At 38.9% G+C, this 22736-nt stretch overlaps 2 protein-coding genes across 8 annotated transcripts in view; both read right to left on the bottom strand.

Annotated features, from left to right (window-relative positions):
- LOC115764588 (titin) overlaps nucleotides 1–22560 on the bottom strand; it is a 39192-nt gene extending 16632 nt beyond the window's left edge. For 2 of the 7 annotated variants that reach the window (XM_030707751.1, XM_030707787.1), the window contains exons 1-2: nucleotides 2359–2625; nucleotides 1837–2171 (exon numbers count right to left, since the gene is read on the bottom strand). In XM_030707751.1, the coding sequence (XP_030563611.1) occupies nucleotides 1837–2171; nucleotides 2359–2449 (426 nt within the window). In that variant the 5' untranslated portion in view covers nucleotides 2450–2625. Of the gene's footprint in view, nucleotides 1–1836; nucleotides 2172–2358; nucleotides 2626–6720; nucleotides 6880–6943; nucleotides 7186–7256; nucleotides 7353–12520; nucleotides 12670–14323; nucleotides 14439–17524; nucleotides 18299–22513 lie in introns of those variants that run through there. The other 5 variants (XM_030707743.1, XM_030707761.1, XM_030707770.1 and 2 more) reach the window with 5 other exon arrangements.
- Nucleotides 8762–9667, bottom strand: LOC115764694 (probable basic-leucine zipper transcription factor O). The gene has a single exon (XM_030707892.1). The coding sequence runs from the start codon at nucleotides 9233–9235 to the stop codon at nucleotides 8912–8914; it is 324 nt and encodes a 107-aa protein (XP_030563752.1). The 5' UTR covers nucleotides 9236–9667; the 3' UTR covers nucleotides 8762–8911.
- Nucleotides 22561–22736: the final 176 nt, after the last annotated feature.

Here is a 22736-nt window from a genome sequence, read left to right as displayed (position 1 = left end):
CTTTTTCTTCATGGTTTTCCCTCTAGATTAATCTGGCATTCAAGTCTGAACACCGATTTTTTGGTCGAAATTCATGTCCAAATCTTACCCCAAAATTCGTATATAGTTATGGGTAAAAAATGACCACCCCCATATCTCGGCCAAATCTCATCCGATTTTCACGAAGTTTGGCTTTTTCTTCATGATTTTCCCTCTAGATTAATCTGGCATTCAAGTCTGAACACCGATTTTTTGGTCAAAATGCATGTCCGAATCTTACCCCAAGATTCGTATATAGACATTGGTCAAAATTTACCACCCCCATAACTCGGTCAAATCTCCTCCGATTTTCACGAAGTTTGGCTTTTTCTACATGGTTTTCCCTCTAGATTAATCTGGCATTCAAATCTCGACACCGATTTTTTGGTCGAAATGCATGTTCAAATCTTACCCCAAGATTCGTATATAGACATGGGTCAACATTTACCACCCCCATAACTCGGTCAAATCTCATCCGATTTTCACGAAGTTTGGCTTTTTCTTCATGGTTTTCCCTCTAGATTAATCTGGCATTCAAGTATGAACACCGATTTTTTGGTCGAAATTCATGTCCAAATCTTACCCCAAAATTCGTATATAGACATGGATCAAAAATTACCACCCCCATAACTCGGTCAAATCTCATCCGATTTTCACGAAGTTTGGCTTTTTCTTCATGGTTTTCCCTCTAGATTAATCTGGCATTCAAGTATGAACACCGATTTTTTGGTCGAAATTCATGTCCAAATCTTACCCCAAAATTCGTATATAGACATGGATCAAAAATTACCACCCCCATAACTCGGTCAAATCTCATCCGATTTTCACGAAGTTTGGCTTTTTCTTCATGGTTTTCCCTCTAGATTAATCTGGCATTCAAGTCTGAACACCGATTTTTTGGTCGAAATTCAAATCTTACCCCAAGATTCGTATATAGACATGGGTCAACATTTACCACCCCCATAACTCGGTCAAATCTCATCCGATTTTCACGAAGTTTGGCTTTTTCTTCATGGTTTTCCCTCTAGATTAATCTGGCATTCAAGTCTGAACACCGATTTTTTGGTCGATATTCATGTCCAAATCTTACCCCAAAATTCGTATATAGTTATGGGTCAAAAATGACCACCCCCATATCTCGGCCAAATCTCATCCGATTTTCACGAAGTTTGGCTTTTTCTTCATGGTTTTCCCTCTAGATTAATCTGGCATTCAAGTCTGAACACCGATTTTTTGGTCAAAATGCATGTCCGAATCTTACCCCAAGATTCGTATATAGACATTGGTCAAAATTTACCACCCCCATAACTCGGTCAAATCTCCTCCGATTTTCACGAAGTTTGGCTTTTTCTACATGGTTTTCCCTCTAGATTAATCTGGCATTCAAATCTCGACACCGATTTTTTGGTCGAAATGCATGTTCAAATCTTACCCCAAAATTCGTATGTAGACATGGGTCAAAAATTACCACCCCCATAACTCGGTCAAATCTCGTAAAAATCGATATCGATATCCTGTTTTTTGGGCAATTTTGGTAAATAATAAGAACTAGAGTCACCAAACTTGACATATAGCTTCTAAAATAGAATATGCATTTGATGTTGGAAGAAGAGGGTTCAGGGTATCCCCTAGCGAGGGCTCCCGACTAGAACCTTGTTTTTTTTATATGTCTTTCAATTTAGGTATCTATTTGCATACTATCCTTAGCCATCTTAAAGCTCTCTCTTATAACAATCGGATTGCTTAAATTTGCATCTGTGCATGTTATTTATGCCTGGCTACAGGGTATCTAGTAGTCGATGTTTCACTTGCTCTTACCTTATTGAGCACCGCTGTGGCCAACAGATCCTGATAGATTTTGGGCTCAAAGTAGTGCTCGGTGCGATGGCGTCGCTTGCTGCTGCTGCCGCCATTGCTAAAGCCCGACAGCTGCCCATTGGAGCGCGTATCCAGGCTAATCTCGGAGACGGCGCCGCTGGGCGAATTGAGGAGGATGCTGTTGCTGCCGCTGCGCAGCGTCTCGGCGATGATTGTCTCAATGAGACTGCGCAGACGCGTCTGCGATATGTCCGCCAACTGTTCATTGTTGATGTTGTTGTTGTTGCTGTTGCTGCTGCTGTTGTTGTTGTTGCCATTGACAATGGCTGGCAAATCTGTAAGCAGGCGAATTGGTCAAGAAAACATTTGGGAGACTAAGAATAGCATGGCATGGGCATGGTTAGCACGAAAGTCAGTTAAAAAACGAACAAAACGAATGGAAAAGTGAAAAGTTGCCAGTTGTGTGAGTGTGGAAAGTGAGTGTGTGAGTGAGTGTATGAGCTGATTGAGGAGAAGGCATACCTAATTTCACCTCAATGACGTAAACAACGTAAAAAACAATTACAGCTACGACGGCATACATGCCAGTTATCAGGCCCAATGTAAAGTCCATGCTGCATGCACACACAGAAAAACGAGTATTCGACGAGTTATTCAGTTACATATACGAATAGGTTGAGTATTCACTTTGGGCCAACATCAATCAATATGAATTAGTTGCCTTATTTGTTTATTGTTTTTATTTTTGTTTTGTTTTTATTTTTAGTTAACAGTCGCTAATGCCGTATTTGTATTTATTTGTATTTGGCCTGTGTAAATATTTATGTTCCGGTTTTAATTAAGACACACACGCTGACACATGTAATACACTCTTTGAGTAGCAAATTACGCATACGCCGCATTAGCCAGCCCTCTTTAAACCAAAAATTTGTATATTTAAAGCTGAGCTAAACGCTTGAGCAGGCAGCAAACCCAAAGTCCAGGCTCAAAGCAAATAAATATAAATGAATGTATATATATGTATGTATTTATATCTGCACGCATTGTAAACAAAACAAAACAACGCAAAATAAATGTATCTTTTGAGCCGCTGCTGCTTCTTCTTTTGTGCTAATATCTTGTCTTTCTTTTAGCGGTAAAAACATAATTAATAACCTCAAGTTATCTATTTTGCCTATACAAAAGCCACTAAATTTCTTTATCGCCTCTCTGACAGGTCTATTGTGTGTGTGTGTGCGAGTGTGTGCGTGTGTGTGTGTGTGTGTATCGCTTGAGTGCCGTTAGTCATTGAAGAAATGTCAAAGATTGAAACGTATCTGCCGCATTTTGCATACAACTGTCATTAATGAAGCAGAGCCGAACCTGAACTAGACAAGCTGAACCTCAACCGGCACAGATCACAGCTAAATATAAATATACCCTATATATATAGTCTAAGTGTGCTGTGCAAGGTACACAAGTCAAGTTCAGTTCAAAGTTCCTGTTACTTCCACTTTAGTTATTAACTTTTACACGTTTAAATACAGCTCTTAACTTGTTTAATTAATATATACACACACACACACACACACGCACATTTGCACATTTATAAAATGTGATTAAAGTCGTGACATTAATTTAGCATATTTTGGCGCATAATCTTGTGCGCTCGAAGCCATCATTAATATTTATTAACATTGATTAAATATTTTTTCCTGGTTTTTGCTGTTTGGGCCACGTTTAGAGTTTTGTTGTTAAATGTAGTTTTATTTTTTGCCAATATATATACACTTTACACAATATATACACTTTATTCAGAGGGTCAAGGTTGGCATAGACATAAGCTCAAGAGCTGAGTAACTGTGTGTGTGTGTGTGTGTGTCATCTGTTATCTGCACAGGCATATATGTATATATATATATATATAGATATTTGTATTTGTATTGCTCGCCGTTTATTTTGTTGCTTTACTTTACTTTTCACTATGCGTCTTTCTTTTATTTTCTTGTTGTTTTATGTGTTATCATTATCACTTTTGGGCACTTGCTTTTTTTTTTTTTCTTATTTTTGCTTTTACTTTGCACGCTTTGACGTAAAAAACGTTATTTTATGTGATTTTTTTTTTTTTTATAATTTTTCACCCGGCTTTTGGCTGCTCGGCGCGCGGCCAAAACGTTGCGATCAGCGCGCGTTGCGTCTGGCAACTGCCGCAAGCAGCCGCAGCAGCAGCAGCAGCAGCAGCAGCAGCTAACAACGTGTGAGTGTGCCAACACACACACACACACACACACACACACACACACACACACATACACAGTTATAGACATATCTATAGCTTTGTAATGGCATACAAACAGTCCGCTTTTGTTTATTGAGGTATTTCGATATTCGCGAGCATTGTGCTTGGATTCTCTCCATGAGAATTGAGCACAAAATTTCAAGTCTTTAAATTATGACATATTTAAAAAAATCATACATTTGTGCTTTATTAGAGCATATTTTTGAATATTAGCTTGAAAAAAGCTTAAAACAGTATCAGAAGAATGTCTTGCTAAGTTAAAAACGGTTTGTTCTGATTGATTGATTGACTTAGTGATTGACTGACTGACTGGCGGACTGACTGATTGATAATCAACGCACAGCTCAGTTTTTTATTGCCTTTATTGCTGAGTCGTAGATGAGTTTGTCCCTATTGATTGATTGACTGACTGACTGATTGATGATTAACGCAGAGCCCAAACCGTTGAAGCTAGCTAGATGAATCTTTAATTGTAGCTACTTCATGGAATGTAAGTCGTGGAAAAGTATGTGGAAAGGGATAAGAAAAACTGCCTGGCTGATTGAAAGTCGTGATCCGCTTAATTTTAATAGATTATACAAATTTGACTTTAAGTAACTTTATTAAACAACAAAACACTTAATTGTAGCTCGGGTAAATAACGCCCGATCTTGACAAAAAATGTCTTTCTGGGTTCGTAGAAGTCAGTTAAATGGATTGGAATGGAATGTGTTGCGTGCGATAAAGTGTTAACACAATTTAAAAAATTGAAATTTCAGAAATAGATGTTTCCTGTTTTCGTAACAGATCTGTCTATATGGGTTTTTGTTTGTAGCAACGACTTGAAGTGATTGACATGTTTATTTGCAATCGACGAGTTAGCATGTCTCTAAGTTATTACACCCTCGAGAGACGAACATGTTTGACTTTGTAATTTGAATGATGGGCATTTTAAGGCACTCAAACTCTAAACTCCAAAATGGAAACTCGTTAAAGTTGCCTCGACTAGCCGTGTAAATTGTCAATTTGCAGCTGCTGGAACCAGTTGCTGAGCGATGTCGGCGCACGTTGCGTATGATTAATGTGCGTGTATCTCGGCTTGTCATCTGGTTAAGGCCAACTGTCGCTACAGTGTGCTTAAATGTGCTTACAAAGTGTTGTACTTGTCGGTATTTCAATAGACCAGACGATTCCTCTTATCAGCTCCATATGCTTTGCCTTATCAGGTGTCTGTGTGTCTGTGTGTGTGTGTGTGCGTGTCGCTGTTATCAATGAGTGTTGACCGCGATTTTAGTTTAGTTTTGTTGTGCTTTGTTTATTTTAGTTGGTTTTTATTATTTACTGATAGTCATAGAAAATTTTCGCTACATAATCAACGATTGCCTCAGTTTTTTGGTCAGCATTATTACAACATCACGTATACGTCCGACTCCGACTGCGCGTCATCCATACATACACATACACAGAGCGAGATATCTACGTGCATTATAAATACTATATACGATTTTATGGCCATGATTCATGCCCAGATACGAGCAGGTTATACAGCATTCAATTTAGATAGCAGCTAGCAGGCAGCACTACATCATGTTAGGGCGTGGCACATGCCACATACAAAGTACATTCAACAGGACTCGCTACGACTTACCTCCCTTGAACGCGCGAGCGCACAAAGCGTTCTCCACATTGATAAGCAGGTTGCTCAGTTTCGCATGATATTTATCAAACAGCTGCAGGTCTGTGTGCAGTGTGATTGTAAATGTGTGTGTGAGTGTGTGTGTGCGTGTGTTGATAAAATTTAACATTAAGTATGCAATGAAGTTTGCCAAAAGCTTCAGCTGTCAGTAGAGCCAAAGCTTTAGCTCGAAAAGCAACAGCAAGTATGCAATAGTCTTTTGTGAGCGCGTGCTTTTACTCAAAGAGCTTTTTGAGCTTTTATTTTGATAGAAAAGTAAAAGATTTAGTTCTTATAAAAATCAGTTATTTAATCACAAAGCTTCTGTAAGCTCTTCGGTTAGATTTGAATATATCGCATCTTGTTTGTTTAAAAAAGGTTTTTTGCGGACAACATAGATTCTTTAAGGGGCTTATGGCTTGCAATTAATTCTGATAGTGCCATTTTGTAGTGAAGCTAGTTTCGTAGAGATTAAAATTTGGATAAAAAACTCTTGAAATATGGTTATGAAAACCCTAAAAATGTTCTATTTAAATACCTATTGCCGTCAAATAACTTTGCTCAAGAGAGATTTGAACGGCTTTTGTTGAGCTTGGCTTGGTCAATTTTCTGCTGCATACTTTTGGTTGCTTTAGAGAAAAGTGAAACATATTTTACTTTTCTAACTTGCGAAGTTGCAGCGTTTTTGCAATTGAGAACCAGGCAAAAAGACTTGGTTCATTGCCCTAGTTAAGACTGCATAAAAAGCTGAGTATATATAGTTGCGTAGCTAGAACTTTAGACTGTATGCCTAGGGTAGACCAGACGGTGTATAGTAATATACAAACAGCTTTACTATGTTATTCAGCTGCTCTTTTAATTCGCAGCAATTGAGCGAATTTGCACTGACAATTGCATTTGCACTAATCAAATCTAAGCCAATCTGAGTACATGCTTGATTTTTCTTACTTACAGTTCTCGCTTTTGGACAATTGTCCGACTTTGATGTGATCGAGATTGCCGCCGAGCATTTCCGCTACGATTTCCTCGACATATTCACGAATGCGGCTGCGCTCGTCCATATTCATTAGGGTCGCGCTGTTGGCGCCGACTTGGCTGACGCTCTCGAAGTCTGCGGGAAATTGGAGCAAGGACTTAGCTGTAATTCGGCTAGTTTCGGCGGCATTTTTACTTACGCATCGAGCTGTCGGCCATTTCTGCACTGATGGGAATATAAATTTCGCTGCGTGCGCGCAAGGGATACACGAACTTTTGCTGATTGAAGGACATCTGTTCGGCCACCCAGGAGGAGGTCTGCTCCAGCGATTGCTTCGAGCTGTGGCACAGTTCGCATACCCATTGCGCCGCCTTTGGCAGCCAATCGGCGCACTTGATGCCGCGGCACACGTGCTTGCCGCACGTGCAGCATGTGACGTAGCTGTGGGAAAGGGTGCAAGTTGTTAGCGAGGGGCTTGGCAGAGGAGGCGTGACAGGTGATTTGTTGCTTACTTTTTGGCACTGCTCAGATCCAGGTCCGCACAGCAGACATTGCAGCTGTGCTGCTCCGAGCTGGCATTCGCCTTCTTCTTCTTAACAGCTATTTTGCTGCAAAACAAACAAAAAAATTCAATTAAAAATCTCTATAAAAATGCTATTTTCGAGCTACTCAACTTATGCAAATGAATTATAACTGTTTGCGCAGTTTTAGCTCTGGATATTCAAGCAACGATTCTTGACACAATTCTACGTCTCTGTTTTGTATACTTTCCTTTTAGCATCAATTTGCATTGATTTCGTTGCGGCTTGTGACGCAGAACCAATTTTCAAATTAGCTAAGAAAGAGCCGAATTGTTGCCAAAAGGTTAAACAACTCTGTGAAGGTTGCGCTTTGCTAATTTTCTGTTTAATTTCAGTTTTTTTGTTTTGCCACAATATGTATAATTAGTTAACGAAACAGAAAACAACATTCATAAGCGATTCTATATTTCATGTTTCGATATATTGAAAACAAGTTCCGTAGCCAAATCGAGACTTCAATTAAAATTTATCATTTTCACACTCTCTTAACTATTTTTCCATTGCATCAATGGAAATGCGGAAGAAAAACCACATGGACCTGTTTGACGAGTAAAAGCGAAAAATTCCCTGCAATTTATCACAATTCATTTACAAGCAACTTGCAAGTACTTGAGAAAGTTTACAACACTGGTCATTGTATAACAGTATAGACAGCTTGCATATGTTGCAAAACCATGTTAAGGCACATCTTGTCGATTGCATAAGGCAAAATGAGGAAGAAAAGCCGCAGTTCAACCAGTTTGATTCGATTAAAGCAAAAATGCCATAAACTGACTTGCAGTTTGTTAACAAGCTACTTGCATTTATTGAACTATAAGTTAAGCTTACAACACTGAACATAGTATAACAGTATGGAAAGTGTGTTTATATAAGAAAACCATAGTGGGAACATCACATCACGTTCATTGAGTAAGAATAACCAAAGTAAAACCAGTTTGAATAGTGAAAAAAGAAATTCTTTAAAATGACTTGCAGTTTATTTACAAGCTCCTTGTATTAATTAATTAATCAGAACATAGCAAAAGAGCATAATGGAAAACCATTTTGGTAACATCACACGCAAAACTTAAATTACATTTAATGCTAGTTTTATGGAGATTACATAGATATATATATATACAGTACTACATGCGCTGTTTGCATATTGATTGTATGTATTGATGTAACATGTAGATATTATGATTATGTCAGTCATTTACAATTTATGCAAATTTCTATACAAAAAACAAATGCACGTAATAGAAACCGAATAATCGAAATTATATGTGTATATGTACTTATATATATAAATATATTTTATTTAATTTTTTTCTTCTTTTTCTTTTTGTATATATATATGCGTATATATTGGTTGGTTAACAACGTGCACAAAATTATAACTAATACACGAATTTATTTTTCTCTTATTCTTTTTTCGCTTTTCTCTTTTGCTTTCAATGAATTGGCAGAAAATTTTGCAATTGTTTACACGCAAACGAAACCGAAAATGATAAAAAATAAAGGCGTCAACTTTGTAGAAATTTGGCTTAGGCTAAATTGCAGAAAACTCAGTCATATATATGTACATTATAAAACGGACAAAATCCCTATAGAAGTTGTTGTTGTTGCTGTTGTTGTTGTTGTTGTTGTTGTAGCAGCTGCTGTTGTCGCTGATGATAACGCATGCGCCTGCGCGCCCAATGCTCGTAGTTGTTCTCGAGATTCTCATAGTAGATATCCTCCTCGTACTCGCTGCCCTCGTCCCAGTCGTCGTGGTTGGGCGGACGGCCAAAGATGTGTGCACTGGTGGTCAGCTTGAGCAGCACCACCTCCATGGTGCAGGCCATGAACAGAAACGCGAATACCGCAAAGCTGATGGGCGTGCAGAGCAATTTCTCCACCTGGCACACCACAACGGACGTAATCAACATGCTGCTGGCTCGTTAAATCTCACTGTTTCTGTTTCTGGACGTTTTGTTGTTGTTGTTGCTGTGTCTTATGCTTCAATTTGTCAGTTTGTTTTTTGTGCTTTTTCTCGGATTATTGTTGTTTATCTCATGGATTGTTTTTTGATTTCGTACTGTAAATGTTTGGCACTGTGTTTGCTGTTGCTTTGGGGCATGGCAGCAAAATTGTTATATTATTCCTTCTGGTTGCAAGTTTGAATTTATTGCGAGTTTTTTTTTTTTTTTGTTCACAGTTTTTGCGAAGCGCGCGCCGACAACAACTTTCTCGCACCAGCTTTGGTTTTGTTATGCGCAGTTCGCTTCGAGCGCGCCTTGTGCGGCCAACAGCTGAGCGCCTGGCAGCGACGTCGACGCACGCAGCTTATGCCGGTTTTTGCATAGAAAGCAGCGCAACGAAACAGCGTGCGCGAGCGAGAGCGAGAGAGCGGCAGAGTGAGAGAGCGAGAGAGCGAGGCAAAAGCAAACAAACATAAATGCCAGACATGCGGATAGACAGGCTGACAAGCTCGTTGATGACGTAAGAGCTTGGAAGTTTTTTTTTTTCTATTTCTTTTTGAGTAATTCACGCGTTGCCAGAAGCCCATAGAAAGAAAAAAAAAAGTACCATTTACAGCTGGCGAGTGAAAAGCTTGGCAAGGCTGACGGCTGACGGCTGACGGACAGCACTGGGACAGTGTTGGACAACCGGGAACGGGACAGCTGATGCTGCCAGCTACCACACTCAAATTCGGTTTTAATGTTGATTAATTGTTTGTTGTCTAGCATTTTCTTTTCTTAATCGTCGAGACTTCATTATTCATTGCAAATTGAAATTGTTGTGGAGTAGACAAAATTCCGCAAACGGGTTTTGATTTCAATCAAATGTTATTTATGCATATTAATTTTAGTTATTTTGAAAATTGTCGCTATTGGAATTTGTGAATTTATTGGACTGTCCAATGATGCGCTGACTAATAAATGGCGCCCAAAATGAAACGAGTTTCTATTTTTTAAGAAACATTTAGAAACAACATCAAAACAAATCATGCTATAAATAATATACATATATCTACCTCTATCTTCTCAATGATTGTTGTGCAATACGTTTTATGCACTTGACTTTCAGCCTCATTGCCAGTGTCAATGCCTCAATTGCTAATTTGCTGCTGCCGTGTGGCAATTTACAGGTATTCATTGTGTTTATACTAACATAAACCGCAAACGTGTAGCTTAACAATTTGCACAAATTTTCATTTTGTTATCTCGTTTAGCTGCCGCCTGAAAACATGCTACAAATATCGCACGCGCTTTGAAGCTATGCAACACTTATTTGGCTTTTTACTTGTTTGGCAACACTTGATTGTTTTTTAATATTTTTAGAAATTGTGCGTTCTTCAACTGCCAAAAACTCGCTTTGACTGCTTTTTAACCACTTTCGTGAAGACACAGAAAAATGAATTCTCTGTCACATTTGTTACACATTTTTTTTGTGGCTTTTCACTTGCTGCGTTTGTGACTTGAATCTAAATTCAACCAGTTTTGCTTCCCATTTCGAGTCACATTAAAGAATTTAACGCAGCAAAAGCAGGTTAAGGCATTTAGGAATTTGGACAAATATTTTAGAAATAAAAATAACACTCATAACCTTCATTTACTTTTAATTAAAGCTGAGCTTAACTAACTGTATATTAAGGACAATTAGTTTTTCTTAGCTCTAAATGAGACTGTACTGTCTTAATATCTGTTATATCTGCTAAAGCTTTAATGTGCTTTTGCATGGTTTGAATTTGCATACATTAAGCTTCAAGTGCCAATTGAGTAACTAAACATATTTGGTTTAAGCTTTTTTAACTAATTTTTTTTTTAGGTTTTTTAACTGGCGAGTTGTTTAATGCACATTTTCTGCTAGTGTAACGCATTAAATACTTTGGCCAACTGACGTTGACAGGCGTTAATTGTAATTATTAAGCCATAAACTGACTGACTGACTTTCCATTTATGCATGAAGCGTCTCTCGTTTTCAGTTTTCCGTTTTCAGCTACTTCAGTGCCAGTCACAGCACCCATTGTACAGAAAGTGAGCTTGGCACTGTGTAAAATGCCAGCCGATGTTTGTTTATACAATTGAAATGCGGAGAAAAAAAGAAGCAATGTTTTTCCAAGTATTGTCATTACTAATACTCAATATATGTATGGTACAATAAACAAGCGCTTAATTAGCCTGGGCAGAAAACACAAAGAATATGCCCAGCTAATTGGTATTGTCAACTCGTGTTGTAGTTATATATAGACACAGCTACCGTTAGCCAAGGGTTCTTAACGATTTCCGCTTCGGGGCGTTTGCCAATTTGTGGCACATTGTTATGAAATGTACAACGAACGGTAAACAATAATCGATAGACAATCGAAATTGGCAACAGCTGCCGTTGACCAATTAAAGACATTGGCGAATCAAATTATTACACAAGCTGCTGAGGAAATCAAACGCTGAACGCAGCCGCCACCAGCCGAATAAGACAAGCCAGAGCCATAACAAAAAACAAACAAGAGTGCTCTAGTCGAGCCTGAAAGACTAGGAGATACCTCGCACAAACTCAAAAACTTCATTTCAAGCACGGTATTTCTAGGCCTTTCAATTCCCGAGTTATGCTTAACAAGCTAGGCTAACAATCGATAATTATCGATTTCGTGCAAAGCTATCGATGATTTGCAAATCCTTAAACCTCTAGCGGAAAGACGCATATCTATATGTTCCTCGATTCTTTCTTTTGGCCTTTCAATTCCCAAGTTTTGCTTAACGGCTAGGCTGGCAATCGATATTTATCGATTTCGTGGACAGCTATCGATAAATTGAAAATCTGAAAACCTCTAGCGCACTCAGACGCATTGCAGATCTATATATTATTCGATGCTTTCCTCTGCCTGTTACATACACTATAATTTAAAATCAAACCCATTTTGTATTAGGTACAGGGTATACAACCCAAACACGGCTCGACATCAATTATGTCAATTCAGTTTGTGCAATTTGTTAAATACTCTTTTTTTGCTAACAGACGCAAACGTAATCAACACGTAACCGAACGTAAAATGAAAATCCGAAATGAAAATGAAGCTGTAAGGCTGCGGTCCATTTCGGATGCCACAGCAAATGGCCAACTCCAAGTTGGCCCAGAGAAATGCGCTGCACGTGCGACAAGTGGCATTTAATTGTGCGTCTCACGTAGCAGGTTCAGCTAGTTGGTGGGCCAAACGTCTCGCTGCCACTCACCTGAGCAAATGTTGGGCGCCGCATTGCAGCAGATAGGCGCCTCCAATCAAGCCCAGCACGCTGGTCAGGCCCAGGAACAGATTGTTGTTGCCACGATACATTGGCAGCTCCATGAGGCAGATGTAGGGTCGCGCCAGACGCTTGCAACACTGCGAAAATGTATTTGTCATTTGTGATTTGTCATTGAATCCGTTGTTCAAACATTGAAGCACACAACACGTTTGCTGGCCCAACAAAAACCCAAACACGAACTCAATCTGGCAATAGTTCTTGGCCGGATTATCAGTCTCGAATGGTAAGAGATATGGCTATCACTGCCTTTGACATTGTTGCTGTACGTTTCTTATCTCAATGCCACATAAACATGAATACACGTAAGTGCGTTAAGTAATAAGTATATATACATCTTTGCCTCAAGCTTTCAGCTTGCATTTGTATGGGCAGGTGCTAAATGGCATGCTCTACGCGGGCTAGTTGAATTTTCTGTGTCGATTTGTGACAGCTGCGCGAATTCTACTTTTATCTATAACTGATTTGTTTCAAATGATCAAACATTAACTTTAAGCATTTGCAAGATGTATTGCTTGGCAAAAATAAAAGATAAATCCTTCGGTTATGTTTTTAGAACTATTTTACATTCACATACGAAATACTTTTTTAAGTTTAAGCTAAATAAATGAACATCTGTTTAAAATGAATGACTAAACTTGTGTGTTTTCTGAGACTGATTAAACACTGGCTGCCTCATTTACTTTTTGCGCTTTACAACACACACAGCCCTTTAAGTGTGCTTTTTTTGTTATGTCAAAAAGCTTCTGAAAGCTTTAATTGAGATAAATTATAAAAGAAATCAAGTGACTTAGAGCTTGTTATATACAAATCTCTTTATGAGCGATTTCTGATTATGATTATTGTATTCGTGATTAATCCTGATTAATATGGTTACTTTATAGAAAGTGAAGCATGATTAATCACGTAAGATTTAAATACAAAAACAAAGCAACTGCATGATTAATCGGAAATACATGCGTCATTTTAAGGTAGTTTCACTGTAATTGAGAGCATAAATTGTTGTCAGATATCTTCCTGCACTGCAGTTTTTTATCAAAATACCAAACAGCTTTTCACAAATTGAAGCTTGGACGGAGTACAAATTCATAACCCGTGTACCTGCTTATCAGGTGATAAAACAAGCTCGGTGTGTGCTCTCAAAGTTATTTTTAATCACTATCAATCACGAATGTATTTGTTTACTTGTTTACTTCTGAGTCGTTTGAAGATTAAACATAACTGATTAATGCGAAGAAGTTTCCTGTCTTTTGTTGTTAATGTTGTCGGGGCGTGATCAAATGTCTTATATCAAGATGCTCTGGCACGTTGTCTAACACTGGTCACCGGCAATTGTGTGTGCTTCAATGCAAAAACATGACAAATGCTTTTTTCACTTGGGCGGACATCAAAGTCGCTTATATTAATAGTTTTTATTAATTATTGTCTCTTCAACTATGTATTGTTGTCTTGCGCTTAAGTAACATAAACTTCACGGCGTCAGCTTTGAATAAATAATTAACCGAGCTGAGAACTTTTTGCTTTGCACTCAAGTATTTTAACAGCGATTATCAATCACTTTTTCGATATTTTTAAAAAAATTTTTTGCGAACGCGGCGCTCGTTAATTGAGCCAAAGTTGATTGGGCCCGGGCACCTCTCAACCTCCGGCCGAGTTCGATCACGTGGCAGAGTCTCCAGTCCAGTATCTATGTATAAGAAATTGCGTGCACTTCTTTTGCTCTTGGCCATTTACCTACTTTTCCCGCCAGCTACTAACTAACTGACTTGGCCAGATCTCGACGCGATCTTAGCGCAAAGGTAGAAAACTCAAGACTGCGACTGCGACTGCGTCGTTGGGTTTACTTTTTACTTTTTCCCCCCTCCATTTTTTATTTTTTTTTGCATTTTAACGCTATTTATTATTGTTGTAGATATATACGGAGGGGTATTATATAGTCTTGCGTTTTGTTTGTTTTTGTTTTAAAAAAAAAGTCAGGTATTCACTTTTTGCGGCTTTTGATTTGATAACAACGCGCCGCGAGCACAATGATAAATAAATAATCATAAAAATAATAATAATAAAGAAACAACAACAACAACTTTTTCAAAACGAAGAAGAAGCTACGAACGTTACGAACAATTTCACAGATAAGTGTCAAGATTTTTGAGGTTATATCACAAGCTCCTTATAATTGGGACAGTTGGTTCAAGAGCAACAATTTTATATAGAAAATTGGGCTGGATTTTTAATATAATTATAAATTTTGAATTTCGATTATTTATGGGAATTTCTATTGTTTAATTTTATTATTTGTGTGCGTTGTGGCGAGTATCCAAAGTGGAACTGGACTTATTTAGTCATAGTTTCTGGCCGTGAGGAAAAACTAAATCGCGTTTGTTGCGAAGATAACAAAGAATCAAAAGCGTAGAGAAAGGGCGACAAATGAATAACAAAGGTAGACACAAAATGGGCTAAAGGGACAGCTGAATGAATTTCTCATTAGCCAGCTCTTGGCATTATGCAAATTGTGGCTGCCACAAAGCAACCGCCATTTGGGGCCGCACTTTGTGGCATGTGCCGCTGAACTTGGCCAAACCAAACTGAAAATCGATGCGAATCAACAAAGCGCCGCATTACGAGCTGAGCACATTCCAATTGGGTCTGTTGTTGATTTGGCGGGCCAATTAATTGGCATTCATCAAATTAATTACGATTTTAGTGATAAGATAGACACAAGCGGAGCACGCCTATAACACTGATAAGACGCAAGGTGAATTAAGAATGTGCTGGAAGTTGGCGTAAATACTCCAAAAAAAAGAGCAAAAGTTCAAGTTAAGCCGAATATTTTGTGCGCTACAAGAGTAGAGGGTAAGAGAGAGCGAGAGAGAGAGAGAGAGACAGACAGAGAGATGAAGACAAAGGTAGAGCTAGAAGAAGAACCATTCAGAGAGAGAGAGAGACAGAGAGAAAGAGAGAGAGAGAGAGAGAGAGAGAGAGAGAGAGAGGGAGAGAGAGAGACTAGAAGAAGAAATATTAGGCTTTAAGATATAGATATAGAAGAAACAATAAGCTAAAACTCTCAAGAAACCCCTAGAGACAAAGAGACAAAGAAAAAGAACTCTGAAGATCATTTCAGAGATTTAATCTAAAAAAAATCTGTTATATCCTAAATGAAGTCTTTAACAAAAGATCCGTTAGATCCTAAATGTAGTCTAAGCTTAAGAAGAGCGCTTCAGAAATATATCCAGATCGGTTCCAGCTAGCTTTGATATAGTTTTGAAGAGTCTTAAGCCTCTCAAATTAAATGGGTTTTATGTCTGAAACTGTATCAAGGAAGATCACACGGTGTCAGACGCTTAAAAGCTATTTGGAAAATTTCAATCCAAAATTATAAAAGAAACTTTCGATAACATCAGGAATGCAACTGTAATTATGCTTCGATAGTTCCGTCAAATGCATATGAAAATCGATAACCGAAGAAAACTTTCGATAACTTTTTAAAACATCCAAAAGTGCTTAAAATTCCCAAAAATTAAAATTAAAATCTGTGTAGAATAAAACTTTTAAAATGATTATATTGTTATTAAAATATCAAAATAAATTCAAGATATTTCGAATAGACTCATTAGGCATTGTATTTGAGTGGATGTTCGCATAGGAATGCAAAAGTTAGCACATATGTATATTGATAATAGTTTTGGGTTATTCTTGGCCAAGAAGCAAGAGCTAAAGTTAATGATGATACTACACAAGCTGCGAGCATATACAGCTAACAAAATTGTTAACGATGTGTTCATCTTCGAGTGTCTGACTTGGCAATAAAAAAAATCATTTTGAAGATGAGTAATGAGAAGAGTTTTCTCGGTTTTGTTTTTCTTCTATTTTTTCTGATTTTTTTAATGCTTTATTGTGTTGGCCGTCGAGTGGGAACACATGTATTCCCAGAAGAGCTCATTCAGATGCGCCTGGCATTATTTTATTGCTGACTGCACCTGTGAATTTTGTCATTTCGGGCAATTTCCTCTCGCCGCAATTGAGGTCGACAATTTACATAAATAATTGAAAAAAAACTGCAAATCTCAAGAGACGCCTGCCACAATCACAATAACAATCGTTAATGGATGCAGTTTGTCGCACTTTGTTGTGCGTGTGTGTTGGCCATAAAAAGCACTCGAAACGCACCCAAACAAAATGCTAATCAAATAGACAACTGACTAAACAGCAGCAGCTGCATCTGTGGCATGCACAGATTGAAAGATCCACAAGATGTTTGCCAAGCCCAACCAACATCAACATCAACAACAACATCCGTCAACGAACATTTTTGAATATACCTTGCCACGGGGCATCATAAATTTACAATTATGTTCGTATGCCTCGCATATCTGACTAAGTAATTGGGAAATTTCCATGAAAATAATCATAATTCATGCGAATAAAACTTTATATAAGAGAGGTTTGTAAATGTTGTAAATGTTGGCGTTTCGGCTTTTAAGAGTCGTTCATATTTGTGGGTTATGTAGAAACGCGAGAATTTTCATTTAATTATAGATACTTTCAGAAGTTATGATCATTAGGATCATATGACATAACTCTTATTTCTGTCCCTTGTCTGAAATCTGAAATTCAATCCTTTTTTTCGAGAAAACTTGCTCAAATTCCAGACTAGTGTATACATATCTTACTATCTTAGACGAATGACAATAATAATATATTAAATAATAATGATAATAAAAACAATAAGAAGTATAATAATATTAGTATTCATAAATATAATAACAATAAGAGTAATAAGCATATTAATAATAATTATAATAATCATAATAATAATGAAAACAAATGAAATAATACGAATGATAATAAAAATAATCAATAATAAAATTAAAATTGATTTCTATTGATAAATATCATCATGAAATTGTGTAATTTGCGTTAGATAAAATCGGAACTAACCTTAATCTGTCGCGCAGCTGCTGATATGTGGGCTGATCCCGTTGCAGCAGCTGCAGAATGCGCTGGCATTGCTGCAGACGCTGGCGCAGCTTCAAAGCTTGCGTATCCATCTCCGGGACGACAATGCCGCTGTCGACGCTGCTGTTCAGCTGCTGTCCAGGGCTGCTCTGCGGGCTGTCGCCCGTTGTTGTTGTTGTTGTTGCTGCTGCTGCTGCGCCGACTGCAGTTGCGTCGGCGGCCATTTTGTTATTGTTGTTGTTGTTGTTGCTTTTGCTGTTCGCTTTTGGTATTTGGCGCTTTCGCTTCACTTGAACCCGCTTGACACACAAACGTTCACTTTTAATCACAAATGTTATTTTGCGCTAAGCTATTTCCGCACGCACACACACACACACACACACACACGCCAGTTGCAAACATGCAAATGGAGTGCCTGGGAAGCGGCCGTCGGCGCCTCTGCTGCGCTGCCAAGTTCAGCAGTCAATGGGAATTCTCGCGCACTTCTCAACACTATTTTACACACTTTTTTTCCTGCGCGTATTTTGTTTATTTTCTTCTCCTGCTATTTTCATTCACTTGTCGCTCTGCGCGCATATTGTTGTTAATTACGCGCCCGTTTTGGCCATTGTTTTTGGCCTCTTACCAGGGCCCATTGGCGCTTATCAGCTGCAGCGATATACAAATTTTTTAAGTTCGGCTGGGCGGGGCTGGCGAGTGGGGGGGCTAGAGAATTTCACTACAGCTCGTGTGTTTGCCCTTACGAAACATTTTGTACTGCAAGCAAAAAATATAAATAAATACATAAGAACATTGCAATCGGCTGTAGACGACTGCGCAATACTCTGCACAAAACTGTGATTGAGCTCTCTCTGTAATGTTGTCTTTGTACATGGTTCAAACCCCGATCTGAGGGGGGCGCATGTGGGAGTGGCTTATGTATTTATTAAGCATGAGCTGCCCGTGTGAAAAAGTCTTTAAAACTGAACCTGACTCAAAGTGAAGACAATAGAGCTGTTTGCCGCGTTTAAACTAGATATTTCAAGTTTTGGATCTGTAACTAATGTCCGTGACAAACCTGGCATAGAAACCAACACAGACTATTGCATCTTGTGAGCGGAGTATAAGTTGATTTTTTCGGTTTATTTTATGGCCAGAATAAACAAGTCGCGTTTATTGTTCTTGGGAGATAACGCTTTAGTCGCGGCAGAGTATCTGCATCTGCAGCAGCTGCTTATCTCGGCCGGCTCGGTTCGGTTCGGTTCGGTTCGTTTAGGTTCTGAGACTGAAAGAGCTGACGATCGCGACTAAGAGACGCGGCACATCTGACTGTAGGTACAAGTATTTTCCAATGATATGCGAGCAGAGTTTGCCGCACGCCTAAATATGTAAATTGCCAAGACCTAGAAAGGCACGTAGCCGCATTTGGTAATTTCATTTAATGCACTGCCATCGATTTGCATAGTTGGTGAAAGGGAGGGCGGGAGGGGAGGAGTAGGGGGACGACTTGACAAAAAGCCCTCAGCATTGAGAAAGCTGCTCGGCCAATCTCCTCGAGCGCCGCTCGCTCATCAAGGCACGCAGACGGGCAGACAGACAGACAGACAGACGGGCAGACAATCAAGTCCATAACCATATTGAAACACAGCCCCTGGGGCAGCCGAAGCAGTCAACATGGCGTTCAAAAAAAGTTTTGCAAATCAAAATCCGAAACACAAACTTGAAAACGCAAAGAGAAATTCTAAGACGACACCTGCGAGGGCAATTCGAGAAATTAGCCGAGAAAAAGTGAATTGGGCTCAGATATATAATTATAATATAATAAAATCGAAATAAAGAAATATATGAGTACTAATTTGACTTTTTTTAATATAAAACATATTTTTTCCAAGTTGAAGCTATTTCTATCTTATTAATGAGCACAAAAGGTCTAAAACTTGATTAAAGTTTCTACGTACTACTTGAAATAAGAATATCTCACTTGAGTCAAGTTTTACCGGTATTAAAAAACTTTCAAGACCTGTTTTACTTGATTCAAGTAAGAATATGTTCATGTTTTTCTCCATGTGCAGCGAATTAAATGGAATTTAGCTGAGAATTTGGGCAAAAAATAGCTTTCTTGACGGCGAAATTTGACTTTCATTTATTGGGCAAATTTGAGCAAATCTCAATAAACCGCTAACTAAATGTGTAAATAATGATAGCTCATTTCAAATATCAGCTCTAAATAATTAAAATTAATTTTGAGTGTTTTTGCCCTAAAGCACATATTTTTAGAGCTCGCCTCGCAGTTGTGGCACATGTGGAGGATAGTTGCCAGTTGCCAGTTGGGGCAGTTAAATAGATGACAGATGAAATGCCAGAGTCTCTGTCGCAGTTGATGATGATGATGATGAGGATGATTATGATGATGTTGGCCAGTTGCAGATACATTTGTATCTGTGTATCTCTGACTGACGAAGCATTAAACGAGCGGAAGATACAAACAAAACAAGACGATTTTGTATCGCATTTCCAGACAACGGGACATGGACTGACTCAAGACAGACTCAAGACGCACTTGTTGATTGTTTTTGCCAGTTTTGTTGTTGTTGTTGTTGTTGTTCGGGTTCTTGTTGTTGTTGTTGTTGCTGTCACGAACATTTCTTATGCTCAACTAAAAAGTTCACTTGTCTTTAAGCCAGCTGCGGGCTACGGGTTTGCAGACTGACCGCTGCACGAAACAACAATAGAAAATGCCTTGTGTGTGTGTGAGTGTGTGTAGTAGTGTGTGTGTGTCTGTCGGTCAGGTGAAAACGTTTGTGAATAGGGTTTTTGGGCGGATTTGTTCGTTATAGAAAATGCAACAAAGCCCCAAAATCATGATATGCAATTTTGTGAGCATAATTAAAAATGCATTTCTCAGCTACTGTTGCCAACTATCGGAGAGAGAGAGAGGGGGGGGAGGGGGGTAGGGGGAGAGAGAAGAGGAGAGTATTACAACTTTTGTAATGTAATTTGTAAGCACATTTTGAGCATAAATCAGTTTGAGCCAAAGAAGCTCGACGTATATGAATACATTTTTGGTAAGGGTATTCAAGCTTCGGTAGCTATTTCTTTTTTTTTTGATTATCATAGAGCTTTAGTTATGTGCACAGGTAGTTGGGGACCTTTTGTACTAGAAATTGATTTTCAAATCAAATCTGCAGCACATTGCCCAATGGCAACAATTGTTGTTGTTGTTGCAGTTGTTGTTGTTGTCGTTGTTGTTGTTGTTGTTGTTGCTTTTGCTGTTACGTGTTGGCAGCTTGGATGCGGCATATCTAGACTTGAGATTTGTGCAATATTCACACAATTGTTTTGCCTTGCATGTCGCTTTAAGTGGTTACAGTAACTAATTTGATAATTAATTAAACAATGACAGCAATTCCAGATGCAATTGGGTCAACAGCAAAATGGGCCAGACGGATATTAACAACATGTATTATTTATAAATGTTTGCATGTGTATGTATTTGCATATGTACATGCAATTAGTTAACAAGACGGCTAAGTATACAAGCGTTTAAGCGTACAGTGAAACAACTCTACAATGAACCCTGTCAGGCAGATCTTCCTTAGAGTCAATCGATAATAATGGGAAATAGATGGACGTACTAAAGTCTTAACATAGTCAAACTAGAGGTTCGCCCTAGGCAGCTTTCACTGTACCTGCAATTAGTTAACAAGCCGGCAAGTATACAAGCTTTTAAGCGTACAGTGAAACAACTCTACAATGAACTGTGTCGGCTTCTTCTGCTTCTTCATAATCGATAAATTGGCTGGGCAATAGATGGAAGTACTAAAGTCTTAATCAAACTTGAGGTTCGCCCTAGGCAGCTTTCACTGTGCCTGCAATTAGCTAACAAGCCGGCTAAGTACACACAGGGTTTATATTTGTTAGCCGTAGCTGAACGTCTGCGCAGCAGGCAATCGCTTAATTAAAATTTGGACAAATATTTTGCATGCCGCCGGGCGAATGATTGATGTCTGCGGCTTGAGTTGAGGTTGTGGTGGAGTTGGAGATTGATGTACTGCGAGAAAGGGAAATCTTTTGGTATTAATTACGCGCAGATGTATCAATAAAACTTTTACTAACGGTTTCACACCCATCCCTCCCCCTCCCCCTCCCGCCGCTGACGAACTGTCGTTTCATTGGGAAATTGGCCAACAACAACAACAACAACAACGGCAATTGTTGGTAGCTGGAAGCCTCTTAGGCGCCCAAAACGAACGGAAGTTGGTAACGTCTCTTGGCGCGTCTCAGTTGCCACTTGGCTCTTAAATATTGTTAACTGATGCTGGCCAATTGGTTTTGCTTTCTGCTTTGCTGTTACTTAAGTAATTTACTTCTTTTTTTTTCTTCTGTACGTAAAAGTTGTTTTCTCAAAATTGGCGTTGAAAAAAAAAATGAAAATGAAAAACCAATCGATCAACGGAAGCAATTTCAACTCTCTTTTCCGCTTTTAAGTTTTTTTCCTACACACACACACAACACTGGCCCTGTCCCTGTCCCTTGTGCCCTTCTGCACTTGTTTGCTACGTTTGACACTTTTCGTCATTTTATTTTGTGCGCTCATTTTTCGGTGTCCGCTTTGCGCATGAGTCGCTCGTTTTAGTTTAACACTGACATATCGCACGCTCCAGTGACCCACTAGGAGAGTGCACTAAACACACACACACTCTCACGCACACATATGCACAGGCTATAAGGTCTAGGGTTGCCTATGGCTTTTACTCCCTCGCTGTCCCTGAGCCCTTTTTTATTTTTATCACCAGTTTCGGCTCATATTGTTATTGTTGTGTTTGCGCTTCAACGGTTTTAGCTTCGGCTAAGGTTCACTTATCATTGTCCATTGCACGACACGTTTTGTGCTATTGTTGTACACCAACAACAACAACAACAAATTTAGTTATATATAACAACAATAATAATAAGAATAATAATAACAATAACAAGCGCTGCCCGACGCACATTAACTGTGTATATCGCTCGCTCTGCTCTGCCGTTGCGTGAGCTCCGCGCAAACGTTCAAACGCGAATGAGAGTCGTCGACGTCGACGCTGTTAAGTCGAGCTTTGTGTCGTCGTCGTCGTCGTCGCTGCGCAGCTCTGCTGCTGCCGCGCAGTCGCTGCTTGTTGCGCTCTCTCGCTTTGCTGTTTGTTGCGCTAAACAGCTGTCACGACCAGGCAGCAAA

This window comes from Drosophila novamexicana, unplaced genomic scaffold (genome assembly GCF_003285875.2).
Source record: "Drosophila novamexicana strain 15010-1031.04,08,12 unplaced genomic scaffold, DnovRS2.1 tig00000008-arrow-pilon, whole genome shotgun sequence".
NCBI classification, from domain to species: Eukaryota; Metazoa; Arthropoda; class Insecta; order Diptera; family Drosophilidae; genus Drosophila; species Drosophila novamexicana.
The sequence above is the reverse complement of the archived record's forward strand: the minus strand, read 5'-3'. Positions and strand labels throughout refer to the sequence as shown.

Coding starts and splice junctions, on each gene's coding strand:
- LOC115764694 (XM_030707892.1), bottom strand. CDS start 9,235: ATGTTGATTACGTCCGTTGTGGTGTGCCAGGTGGAGAAATTGCTCTGC.